The following is a 14,076-nucleotide window of genomic DNA, read 5'->3' as shown; positions in this document are numbered from 1 at the left end:
TAAATATAATGAAACAGTTCAATCTTCCAATCCCCCTTGGACAAGGATAGTATTTAAAAAAAAATATTGCAGCAGGTTTTGTCTTGGCCAATAAAATACAATAATGCATATTGGGAAATGTTACGGCTCTCATTCTGCAATATAAATGTATATTGATTTACTGTATTATTAGATGTAGACAATAAGTAAATAAAAAATTTATGCCTCTATAAATTACATAAGCTTATCTATTGCACAGGCCGAGCGCATGTGGATGAAGCAACATTATAGAAAATCTAGGAAGTATATGCGAAATGGTAACTGTGGCAGTATGCCATTGTCTGCGGAGCAGGAACACATGTGACGCCGCGCCCTGCGAGCCGGGCAGCGAGGACCGTCCGAGCCCGAGCTGTCACATCCTCCCCCTTCCCCTAGTCAAAGCCAGCGCGACTACCTGCTCCGGCCTTCAAGCAGTTAGGTTTCTCTCCGCTAGGAGTGACACTGTCAATTTTCTTACGCGCGTCGCTTTTCCATTGTTCGGGAGCGGAGCGATACACCCTCCCCCTTTGAAGGCTGTCTTGCCACTGAATGCCCAGCGGCGCGACCCTGAGTCTTAGGGCCCACGCACACGAGCGACTCTGTGGCGCGACTGAGTGGCGTGAACAAGCCACCGTGTGGCGCCACTGAGTGTCGCCACACGGTGGCCCGTGTGATTGACGAAGCTGCAGAGAAGCGCCACAGAGAAATGTAGTCTGGTCATGGACTCCGACGAGGAAGCTCTTCTCATTGTTCTCCTCGTGAGACGTCGGCGTCGTAGGCAACAGCGATCACTATGGATGCACCCTATAACATCGGAGCGGCTAACTAACGGGCAGTTTTATACTATTATGAGTGCGCTTCAAGAAGACAATTCGAAGTTTTTCAACTATTTTCGAATGAGACAAGAATCTTTTGCACAGCTTCTTGCATTGCTCAGAGTTCATATCGAGAAGGCTGACACCAATATGAGAATAAGTATACCTGCCGAGGAGAGACTTGCAATCACACTAAGGTAGTGCAAATAGGTGGTCCACGATCGGCTTTAACGATCAGAGAAAAGTTCGCGGATTACTTTTGTAGTACAGAAGGATCTGTGCCGTGGCAGAATCGAATGCATGATTGACTTTTCTTTCAAAAACACAATCTGAGTTTTATTGCAGTATTCTCGATTTTTTATTACTGAAACAGCACAGTTTTTGGTATGATGAGTACTAAATTCAGCTACAACTAGGCCTACAAGGCGTTATTTTACATTGATAAATAAGTCAAAATATGTGGTAAAATATGATGATGCGAGTTATTTAATAAATATCTCAGTTTAATTATTTCAAGAAACTTTTTGAAATGTATTAATAGTATTTGTTCATTTTTGATATCCACATTGTATCAAAGTTTTATAAATAATATATATTTTGTTTTGATTGTCCAGTTGGTAGTGTCCTAGGGAGGATAAACTAATGTAGTTATTGATTATTTATTTAGATTGTGTGGCTAAATAAGTTATGTCTCTACTATAGCAGAAAGAAGCTACCATAGTCATTTTCTCTATTGTTCGACCTGACGCCGATTCAAATTTACTATGCCTACCGCTTCATACATGTGAACTACGTCGCTGGCACAGTTTCTTATGTGATTAAATCCAGTAAAAACAATTTATCAAGTCACAAATAAGAAAATTACATGACATTTAAATTAGCCATTGTTGCCAATCTAGCCCAACCAGTGGTCTTGTGTGAAAGGATCCGTGCTTACCGCTGAGGCTTATATTCGTATATTTAATTTTAAATTATTTATTGAACCCCTTATGAAAACATGCGTTGTGGACCGAATTGTTACTGAACATCTTGGAACCAATTGTTAATTGACTATTGTTGTAACGAGCGCCGAACATAACATCCTAGATTGAACCTTTCATATTGTTGGCACTGACGATTTTTCCAAATAATATTATTTGTTTATTTACGAGTTTCAAATATTGTTGCATACAATTAGAAATCTGAGCAAGTCAAGTATGGATTTGTGCTATTTTTGTAAAGATATTTAGCTCTCGTCGTACTTGTGATGCAATGCTATGTGTTATTTTATTGTTGTTGATTGGAGTGTTTCATGATGAGTAATAATGAGTAATAAAACTAAAAACAAAAATTTGAAACAAGGTAATTTTCCGGAGTATTCATTGTTGGTGGTGGCTTCCCTATGCTGTTGCTTACATTATAATTACGTCCCAAGGGTTGAACAGTGTTTCCGGAACCTAGTGATATATGTGTAGTAGGTACTGTCTTTTGTTTCGCAGTTATTAAAATATTCAGAACTTAGCCGGAGCCCATAGGGATATTTCAGACTAGCCTAATATTTTATTATTCTATTGTGTGTGTATTATATGCACCTACATACGCTAAATATAAACTTATATTCCTACAACACAGTACTATGAAAACTATTAAATCCATCCTAATTTATATAAAACATCGCAAATATTAAATACAAGATAACTCTTAAATAATTTTGGTAGTTTTATAAACCTTTGTTAAGATTATAAAAATCCCTAAACGGATATATTGATATTTGAAGGCTGTATCAAAAGGTATTTATGAATGTTAAAATACAACTTAATACGCAGTTAGGTATTAACAAAAAACATTTTACTTTGTAATGCACCAACACATAACTGCTTGGTTCTTTCTTGCAGCATCCATGTCAACAAAATCTTCAACAAAAATTGCACACATTTCTTCCCAAGCCTTTCCTCGTAAAATTTTGTTGCTGTAGGCATCACAATTTTGTTGCTGTAGGCATCACTCCTGAATCCCAAATTTCTGGCCGTGATTCTATCTCGATTATAAAACGGTCGGAATCGTAAGAAGCCATTTGAAAACAGTCCGCGCGGGCCTGTCGCGCCACAGAAAGTGGCCCGTGTGAATGCGTACGCGCCACTCTGTCGCGCGACTGAGACGCGGGGACCCGCGTCAGCCCGCCACAGAGGCGCGCGACTATCGCCCGTGTGCGAGGCTCCGCGCGTTTTCAATGGTGGCTTATCTGCGTATACCTCCTCGCCACTCAGTCGCGCCACGCAGTCGCGCCACACAGTCGCTCGTGTGCGTGGGCCCTTATACGGCGCTGTCAGGGTGCTCGGCCATCAGTTTTCATGCTATTGTGAGTGATGTATCAGTTTGAAGTCATTCTGAAGTAGGGACGATTTTTGGACCTCTTGAACAGCCTTAAAATACATCATTTTATACGGAAAAGATACCAACACAAAGCGCTCGGCATCTACTAGCGGGACCAAAAACATCATGCGTAGAGGCACGATTATATGGTAATGCGCGATAAAACGAAATAACACCGAAAACCGCTTGAAAACTAGACTTGCGCATTGTAGTTCGCGACCGGGAGCGCTCCTTTTAGTTCGCAGCTCCTTGGCGAACTAGGTCGCTCTTTTAGTTCGTCCGCTCCCATCTCGAACAGGTCACAGATAGTTCGTTCGCTTTGCTACCGCTACTGCAGGCGATCTTCTTTGTATGTTATAATAGTTATTTTTTATAATGATCAGTGTTGTGAACGCCTAGATTATTATCCTTTTTTTGGGTTATTATACATCAAATGAGTAAATAAAACAATAATTTACATAATTGGGTAAAATGGTGTATATAACAGTTCTGTTTTTACATGCTTTATATTAGCTTCACCTGTATGTTTGTCTGTCCGTCTGTAACTCTGTCTGTCCGTCTGTAACTCTTTTGACTAAGTTTTGTTTTCTTGCAAAGCACATACTTTTACCAGTTTCAATTGTTCCTTCCTCTGTGCTAGCCTTTCAGCTTGCTTAACTATTATTACATGTTACATGTTACATGCTTTATATTAGCTTCACCTGTATGTTGTTTGTCTGTCCGTCTGTAACTCTTTCGACTAAGAGTGAGTGGCCCATCACTGTAAAGTGTCCCACCAATTTCATTACGTTCGTTAGCCGAGTGGTCTAAGGCGCGCGATTTCTGTGGAGTCAGCTTTCGGATTCAGTGATCGTGGGCTCTACTCCCGGCCACGCCGAAAAAAAAAATATATTTTTTTTTTTCGGTAAATTCTAAGATTATATCCATACATCTAATTGTAAATGTTTCGGAGAGACTTTACTATTTCTTTGTGACGTTGCAACTCCAAATAGTTATCTCAGATGGTAATAGGTAGTGTCGGTAACTCATTTCCCTATGATAATTATACATAAATATAGTTTAAAAAACTAAAAAAAACATGCTTTTAAAGAATATCAAACTAAAAAGTTAAAAATAAATATAGTTTAAAAAACTAAAAAAACATGCTTTTAAAGAATATCAAACTAAAAAGTTAAAGTAAATATAGTTTAAAAAAACTAAAGAAACATGCTCTTAAAGATTATCAAACTAAAAAGGAAAAAATAATTTTAAAATTTAATTTATGACAATAGTATATAAGCAATACTAGTATAAATGAGAAAAATGCATGGGGCGCTTAATATACAAAAAATATGGCACAAAGCGCCTCAAGCTTTTTTCTCATTTATACTAGTATTGCTTATATACTATTGTCATAAATTAAATTTTAAAATTATTTTTTCCTTTTTAGTTTGATAATCTTTAAGAGCATGTTTCTTTAGTTTTTTAAACTATATTTATTATTCTTCACTTAACATACACTATTATCGAAAAATTTTAATTTCTAAAAGAATTTATTTATTAGCTAGTTTAAGAAACATTATTTATGAAATGTGTTTATTTTAGTGAATAAAGTACCGTTTTATGCCTATAAAAATACAAATTTTAATTTTTTTTAAGTTTTAGAAAAAAATGTTTGTCTGTAAAGTCGGTTTACGGACGAAAGTTTAACGTGACGTCATAACAAAACATTGATGAAATGATAGCATACTTCTATTAATAAAATTTAATCATTGTTATTGAATTATCACTATTTTGTATTTATACAAAGAAGGAGTGAAATGAAATCTACAATTTAATTGATAAATGTACTTTTATTTGCACTCATTAATGCAAATATGTTTATTACTTTAACGAAGATATTATTTTAACTATAACTTTTATACATGTTTGCTATTTAACTTCTTCCAATCTGTGTTATTCTGTTAAGGATAGGACGATGATAGGAAAAGTAGGAAACAAATGGGAGTGTTTCAAGTTTAATATGCCTCGAAAAAGTCAAATCGATGGTTGTTCCAATCGAGTGGAAGAGAGATAGATGCGGCGCAAGCGTACAATGAGCGTAACGGTACACAGCGTAACGTGACAATGTGCGTAACGGGACACTTTTTCGTGCGTGCATCTGGCGTTCATCGATTTATTAGACGTTGTCACGTCAAAAATAAGTTTATTTAACAATGGTTTTATATAAGTCAAAATTTTAATATTAAAGTTGTCATCAGCTGTCAAAATTATTTTATGAATATTGAAATCATTTTGTAAACACTGATATAACTACCTAATGTAATTATGTCTGACTTGTTCTCAGTATACACCACGGTTTCCCCACCGCGAAGGTACCGTGCTCGGTCACGAGTATAAAGCTATCATCTGAAAATGATTCATTGCAGTAAACATTTGCAGCGATCAAGAGTCAACATTTTTGTAAAGTCAGTATCCATTAGACGTCTGAAATTTAAGCTATCCGACCCGAGCGATAACGATAGCCAGCCAAAAAGACCAGCGACAAAGCCGTAATTAATACCCGAAAGGGCGAACGAGTGACGACTTTTGATAAGAGCCAGATCATGTGCACAGAACTAAAAGAAGGAGATCGGAAAAAGAACGAACTAATGAACTGAGGAGCGAGGGATCTGGAAACTAGTTCGCGTAGTTCGTCTGTGGGAGCGCTCTTCCGAACTAGTTCGTTCGCGAACTACACAAGTCTATTGAAAACACGAAATAAAACTAAATTGTGCGAAATCCACGATACGTCACGAAATTTCGTCTATCCTGATTACTTACGTTTTTTTTTTTTTTTCCATTCTGTAAGGACAACTCACTATCTTCAGCACAATCAAATATTTCTGACAGTAACTAGCAGCCATATATATTATATGCGAATGCGACGGTGATTCATTATAGATTTTAAAATGAAGTCTCGGAATTAACGTAATATTTTCTTTAAACGGTAATCTTGTGTACCATAATAATTTAAGATGTTGATAACTATGATACAATGGCCGCCGTTCACTTTCTGTAAATACAGAAATAACAAACGTCCCAAATATGATTACGTTTTGAATCATTAAAATATTACACACTAAAGCTCATTGCTTTTACTGTTTATTTAAAATAAAGTACGTAGGGTACGAAAATAAAATTAACCCTGCTTAACGTAACGATTGTAAATAATAAATAGTACATGTTTATGTCGGTATTAATTTTCACGTGCGTATGTTGGTATTCGGTATGCGTTTGTATTCACATATATTCTCCATTGTTTTGATCTTTCCAGCACGGCAAGTTTTTGGGTATTAGGAGGTTAAATTCTTCCTATGTGATTAAAAATTTTTGATAATGCCTAAAACGAAGTTTTCTACCAGTGACCGATCGAAAGAATTTTCCAGCAAAGGATTTTATTTCAGTGATAAAATTTTAACGTGCAAATTCTGTAACTGCAGGCTAGACTACGAGAGACGCGATACGCTTGTGAAACATGTCGCGAGTGAGAAACATAAGCGTTTGAGGCAAAACTCATCTGTTAAACGGCATCCTTGTCTAAGAGTCTTTAATGCCATTAATTTGCTGTTCAACCCAAGAAATGTGAGTAGGGTTAGCATAGAAGTTGCAAACCTACAGAAGTCTCTGCATAACTTGCCTTCTGTTTCCCATCTTCCCATTGATACATTCATACATGGCTATGTTGGTTTCAAAAAACTATTTAGGATGAACTTTCATTGCCAGAAACAAGCCAAATTGATGTTGCAAAGGTACTTTGCTGCCTTAAAGGGGACTACAGTGAATTTGCTCAAGCCAGTTTAAGGGCAATCTGGTTCCCAAAATCAAATGTTGATGCAGAACGTGGTAAATATTTACCTGGGCGGTATTTCCGAAAAAAAATGTTAAAAATCCGAAAATACCTTTATTTTATGCTCTTTAACTTCCTCTTTTCATTAAAAGTGGCGGAGGTAAGAAATTCCAAATACGTTAGGAGATATCGAATTTTTAAATTTCATCATATGTAGTTGAGCGGTATTTGCAAAAAAATGTTAAAAATCCGAAAATACCTTTATGATATGCTCTTCAACTTCCTCTTTTCATTAAAAGCGGCGGAGATAAGAAATTCCAAATACTTTAGGAGATATCGAATTTTTTAATTTTGCAATACAAGACCTGTGGAACCATTCCAGCGGCGCCATTTTTGTTATTTTGCCGTGTGTTCGTGAGACGTGAATACATGAATCGTGAATGCGTAATTAATAAAATGGTTGATTAGGTCAGGTCAGTTACATTATTATAACTTTCAAACTAAGCCGACATTAAAAATTATTTTGTGAATTAATTTTAATGGCTGTTTAGTTTTAAAATATTTATAATGTAACTGACCTGACCAAACAAACCCGGACAAAGGGTGAACAGTAAACTAAAATGGTCGATTATGTCAGGTCAGTTACATTATAAATACTTTCAAACTAAGGTGATATTAAAAATAATGTGAATTAATTTTAATTATTCCTTAGTTTTAAATTATTTATAATGTAACTGACCTTACCTTACAAACCCGTAACAAAGGATGTACAGTAACAACTGACGTAAATTTTTTTGTTACTTATTACTTGCGCAACAATATCAAAATAACAAATAAAGGTGGGTCTACACTGTGTAACAAAACAAGTTATAAAATGTTATATTACAAAGTTATACAACATGTTACAAAATGAAAAGAATGAAAATTATATTACAAGTTACACAACAAAGTTATATAACTTGTTATGAAAACGTGAAGAAAAATGTTATATAACACCATGTTTTATAACAAAATAAGTGTTATAAAACAAGTTATATGTTTCCCATGCAGTGTCGGTAAAGATCAAAGGAAGTTAAATAACTTGTTGTATAACATGTTGGCCGTTTGTCCACACTGGTATACATATTTAAAAACATGTAACATGTTATGAAACAAGTTGTATTACTTGTTATATAACTTATTATATAACTTGTTATGTAACATGTTATGAAACAAGTTGTATAACTTGTTGTATAACATGTTACAAATATAACATGTTTTTGTTATATAGTGTAGACCCACCTTAAGACTTTAAAATTAGAAACGTTAAAAACTCACCTAAGTTGGAGGCGGTAATTAAACACCGTTTTAAACAATAATTGAACTAAATAATCACGTATTAGTTAATTTGAATTCTGGCCTATCACGAACAATCACGTGACATCATTATCCAATAAAAAAAAATACTCGTACGTAAACAAGAAACAATGGTGCACGCACGCCACAGGAATGCGCTGGTTTTGTGCTGAAATTTAAAAATTCGATATCTCCTAAAGTATTTGGAATTTCTAATCTCCGCCGCTTTTAATGAAAAGAGGAAGTTGAAGAGCATATAATAAAGGTATTTTCGGATTTTTAACATTTTTTTTCGAAATACCGCCCAAGTAAATATTTACCAATTTTATTCCAGTACATTTCATAAATTCAAGCTGGCAACAAGGTTAATGTAATACTAATTATTAAATCTGTATTGTACGGATTAGCGCCAAAAAAAATCGTACAAATATGAAATAACTTTCATTATATGCTATTTTACGTCCTCTTTTCAAAACCGCCTGCGGAGATTAAAAATTCCAATTACTTTTGGAGATATCGCCGTTCTTATTTTGCAATACAAGCCCTATGTAATCATTCAACAGACGCCATTTTATATTTTGCCGTGTGTGCGTGAATGCCTAAATAACAGAAATTTTCCATTAGGTAAGGTTAGTTACATGATAAATACTTCAAAATAAACGGAAATTAAAAATAATATTAATTAATTTTACTTGTATAGTTTTAAGTATTTATAATGTAACTGACCTGATCTAACAAAACGGGACAAAGGTAGATTAGGTCAGGTCAGCTACAGTATAAATACTTTGAAACTGAACGGACATTAAAAATAATAAAATTAATTTTAATGGTTGTTTACTTTTAAAGTATTTATAAAGTAGCTGACCTGACCTAACAAACCGGGAAAAAGGATGAACAGTAGGAACTCACGTAATTTTCTTTTTACGTGATGTAGTCGTTCAACTACGTCGCGAAAAAAAAAAAAAAATCATACTTGTAAACAAGCAACAATGGTGGAAACGCGGGAAGCCTACGATTCACTCATCCTTCTGGACATACCCGAATACTCACGTTGGCAAGCCTTCTTTCAACAGACGAGAGGCCAACGCCCGATCGTGCATCTTCTGTTTTTTTTTTTTGTTTATTGTAAATAAATATGCAACTCATGAAAACTAATGGTCAATTAGGTTATGTTAGCTACATTATAAATACTTCAAAACATTGTGGATGGTTGATTTGGTTAGGATAGCTACATTAAAAATACTGTGAAATCATGTGAACGGTTTCCTAGCGCTGGATAGCTACATATTAAAAAGTTATTTGCTAAGCAACCATAAAATGATTTTACAGTTTTTTTAATGTAGCTATACTTACCTAATATAAGCAACCATCCACAGTGTTTTAAAGTAATTTTAATTACTTCTTGCTAATTTTAAGAAAAGAAGGCTAGCCAACGTGAGTATTCGGGTATGTCCAGAAGGATGTGTGAATCGTAGGCTTCCCGCTCAAACTACGCATCAGTGCACATCACGAAAATTAAAAAATTCCATATCTCCTAAAGTATTTGGAATTTCTTATCTCCGCCGGGTTTAATGAAAAGAGGAAGTTAAAGAGCACAGAATAAAGGTATTTTCGGATTTTTAAATTTTTTTTTTAAAAAATCGCCGAAAAATGAATATTAAAAAATTCGATATCTCCAAAAGTAATTGGAATTTTTAATCTCCGCAGGCGGTTCTGAAAAGAGGACGTAAGATAGCATATAATGAAAGTTATTTCATATTTGTACGATTTTTGTTGGCGCTAATCCGTACAATACAGATTTACCTTATTGATACTAGTAAATTTATTAAATGTTTAGTAAACCTTTTCTGGTGAAACTTTTGTCACTAGAGTTATTTTCATGGCCTTTTTTGAACCACAGGCTGCAGTTAGAAGAAAGAAAAATTGTGTTTTATGGCTGTGGTTCAAAAGCAGTCCTTCAGAAAGAAAAAAATTGCCGTGGTCGCCTGGGAGAGTGATTTTGAAAGGAGTGTTTGGGGGGGGGGGGGGGGGAAGGGTTGCCTTCGCCAGCAGCCACCCTGAAGAGAAGCGGAAGAAAAAAACTCCATTTGCACTCTCTCTCATTGTTATCCTCTCTTGTCTTTCGCGCCTGTGCAGAGGGTCAGGAAGCCCCGGACCAAAGTGGCATAAGTAACTCAGTATACAGGCGGTTTGTGTAGTTTTTCCACTAAGCTGTTCCAAATCACAAAATACAATTTTGTGAATGAATTGCGACCCCCACTTTTAGTTTCATCAGTTTTGGTAAAAATCATTTTCTTATATTGAGGTAAATGGGGTACATAGCTTGTAAGAACAAATTTGTGAAAATAGCTTGGATGAATAAAAAAAAAATTGCAAAGTGTTACAAGAGTAAAAGAAGTGGTTGGTTTTGCGATAGTTCTAATGACTGCTATGTGCAGCGCACGTTAGGAGAACTGTGTGTTAATTTTAAGCAAAATCAAACACCTATAGGTTTTAGTCTTCAGTTTAATCACAATTGGTCAATTTATAATGTATGTGTCTGCCACTTTCAAAGTTTTATCCAACAAATGTATTTGGTATCTTTATCAGACTGCTAGTGATGGTTACGTAGTAATTATCAAAATGATAACAGTGCACGAAAATATTTATAGTCAAATATTCATAACATGTATGTACAGTAAATTCTCGCTAATTCAAACCAATCGGGGTAGAGGCCTGTTCGGATTAGCCGAATAATTGCCGTAATACAAAAGTGTGTAGTAAAATGCATCTCTGTAAGCATTAAGTTATCACCTAACACAGCCTATAAACACTTTTAAAAGCACTAAATCAATAGATTGTTGATAATTGAGTGAAGACGTCAAAAATAATTTTCGAAATACAAAGCATTAATTTTTATTGTTTATTTGTACCGTAAAATCTTTTGGATAAGCGGGATTTTTGGATTAACGAGTTTGCATTAGCGGTACCTACTCTACAGTTTGTCAAAGTGTGTTTTTATAGTAACTTATATTTTAGCATAGCTGTTATTTTGCCAGCTAGACGCATGAGACAGGGAAATGAGCTGAAGTACCTTTGCCTGACTGATGCCGGGGGCTCGGTGTGTCTCAGGCCGGAGACGCCCCTGCAGAGCGGCAACCCGGCGCACGCCTGCTCCACGGTCCAGGAGATGCTGCGACTCTTCCTCTCGTGCTGCAGCTACGCCACGCTCTCGCACGTCACGGCCGCCAGCTCCGCATGCCGCGCCTCCGCTCCCTTCCCCCACTTCTTCTCCGACCGCGTGCAGGTGGACGGCTCGGTGGGCGTCGCCGCTCGCTTCCCCGACACCAGTGAGTGTTCCCCCGGGTCACGTGGACGTACTCTCGGTACAGTTCACCTTTACATTTGCATGCTTAGGAGGGGGTTGCTATTTCATCAGTCGTGATTTAAGACTGAGGCTCGAAAACCATGTAAAGAAACTAGCTTATCACATAAACCTTTAAACATAAAACAACGTTCTTGCAATATATTCGGTTAAAGGGGACTGTTCTACTTGTGTATTTATAGAGAACTGTGATGCCAAGTGATGTGGCTCCAAGTAGCTTTTAAGAGGAAAAGTGTGAAAACACCTTGAAAAATTAATAAATAAAAAAAAAAATACGCCGTGAAAGGTCATAAATCCAATACTTTCTGCACCACGGCCATACTGTATCATCGAACGTCAGTATAATTTTCACGGGAATACCACATGTAAAACTGTGAACTGTAATCCCCCTACAAACAGGAAACTACTAAAATGAAAACAGACAGTAATGATAAAACTCTGAGAGAACTAAGAATGCTGGCAGTTAATGATTCAGCGTGGCAGCCAGGCTCAACAATGCATTGATGAGTGCTGGATTACAGACTGTGCGGAATCATAGATTGCTGGATCAAAGACCTTTTACTCAGGGTATTTCATGAAAGTTTGAGGATCCATTCGGGTAAGGTTTTTACAGATTTATGCAAAACTCTTGCAGCCATTTTTTTTTGGACGTTGTTTAAGTAATTCACCACGAAGGGACAGTATGGTTTAAAGGACAAAGAAGTTGGATCGCCACTCTTGACTACTTACTGGCCCACTTAACTGTCAATAAATAATGCTTACTAATGCCCACTAACTAGAAACAAGATTTTATGTTTTTTATTTTCAGGCCAATTGTGTTTTTAAAACAGGAGATTTTGGTGTTACTGGTTTTATATTTTTATATATTGGGTTTATTAAAAAAGAAAATATCATAATGACACTAAAATGTTCCATGATGATAATTTCTCCACAACGCAACAGTGTAATTTATCTGATACATGATGCACTTTTACAATATAATGATTTGTAATAAGTAGGCATGTGCGAAGGTCTCTTTTTAAATGCGAAGCGAAGTCGAAGCGAAGCTTATTTTGTGCGAAGGAATGTCGAAGGAAAATCGAAGTCGAAGGATTTGAAATAACATAATTTTAAATATAAAAAATATTGTTACATATGTTTCATCATGATTACATGGACTAAAGCAAATTCCATTGTACCAAACATCTTCAAAAAATGTATGTATACTACATAAGTACAGTTAAATGTCTTGATCCACAGGAAAAATAAGAACTTTTCATTTCTTTAAAATTTGTAAAATTTATTTATCTGGTTTTCATTAGTAAAGTAAAAAAGTTCTAACACATGAAATGAGAAAAATTAAGCATCCAATAAACAATTAAAAAAATGAAAGTATTGCCATGAAACTATATAGGACTTGAGAGCATAAAAACAATGTTGAGAAGTTGAAAAGTTAACATTTAAACATACAGCAAGTAATGGTAGTGTACTAGTATATACTAAGTTATTAAGTTAAATTTGACAACAAACCATATTCTTATACAATCAACAGATCAACATGGAATACAAGAATTGCTTAAACAAACAGTTGCTTAAACACAAAGGACATGACAGTATATGTGAATGTATGTAAAAAATATCATTTTCATTTACACTATTAAAAGTACTTAAAATTTTCATGAAGGAAAACTTGTTGTCGAACATGTTCAGGAAGCAGATTGTGACGCCTCTGAGTAACAATATTTCCAGCTGTGGAAAACAGTCTTTCACTGCTGACTTGGGTTGCAGGTATCCCTAAGTATTTTAAAGCCACCTTTGACACATTCGGATATATCATTTTGTTTTCATTCCACCATAGCAGTGAGTTACTCTTTCTATCGATGCACTTGTCATTTAAGTATTTTGTCAGTTCATCCACACAGTCACCACAACTGGACTGTTTGTTGGTCAGTTCTTCAAACGCAGACCAGAGAGAAGAGGAGCTGCTGCTGCTTGGTGAATATGTTTGTTGTACAGCTTGCAAACTCTTTATGTCTATGTTCATTTTATTTAACTCACTCTCTAAAGTAGCTACAGCAACCACTTTGCCAACCAAAGTACCTCGGAATCTTGGGTCCACAATCACTGCAGGTAAGTTAATTGAATCTTCCTTATAAATGCCGAATTTGGATTTTACTGCTTTCAGCAAATTCCTTGCAAACATGATTCCTTCAGTTTTATACCGAATGCAGCGTGTCAGATGTGACTCTAAGCAGTATTACCATGCTTGAAGTGGGATAGTTTTCCCCACTTATCTCTTCTGTTGCCTCTACAAGAGGTTGCAGAATCTCTACAAGTCCGCTCATATGTCTCCATTCCTGTGGTGTTAGCATATGCACATCACTGGTGTTTTGGGGACTGGCCAT

General features: G+C 35.8%; 1 protein-coding gene across 1 annotated transcript in view; it reads left to right on the top strand.

Moving 5' to 3' along the window:
* LOC134540132 (protein misato homolog 1) overlaps positions 1-14,076 on the top strand; it is a 138,958-nt gene that overhangs the window by 92,597 nt on the left and 32,285 nt on the right. Inside the window, exon 7 of the mRNA XM_063382658.1 lies at positions 11,440-11,657. Within this exon, the coding sequence (XP_063238728.1) occupies positions 11,440-11,657 (218 nt within the window). The remainder of the gene's footprint in view (positions 1-11,439; positions 11,658-14,076) is intronic.

This window comes from Bacillus rossius, chromosome 16 (genome assembly GCF_032445375.1).
Source record: "Bacillus rossius redtenbacheri isolate Brsri chromosome 16, Brsri_v3, whole genome shotgun sequence".
NCBI classification, from domain to species: domain Eukaryota; kingdom Metazoa; phylum Arthropoda; class Insecta; order Phasmatodea; family Bacillidae; genus Bacillus; species Bacillus rossius.
Note: the sequence above shows the minus strand (reverse complement) of the source record. Positions and strands in the feature narration are given on the sequence as shown.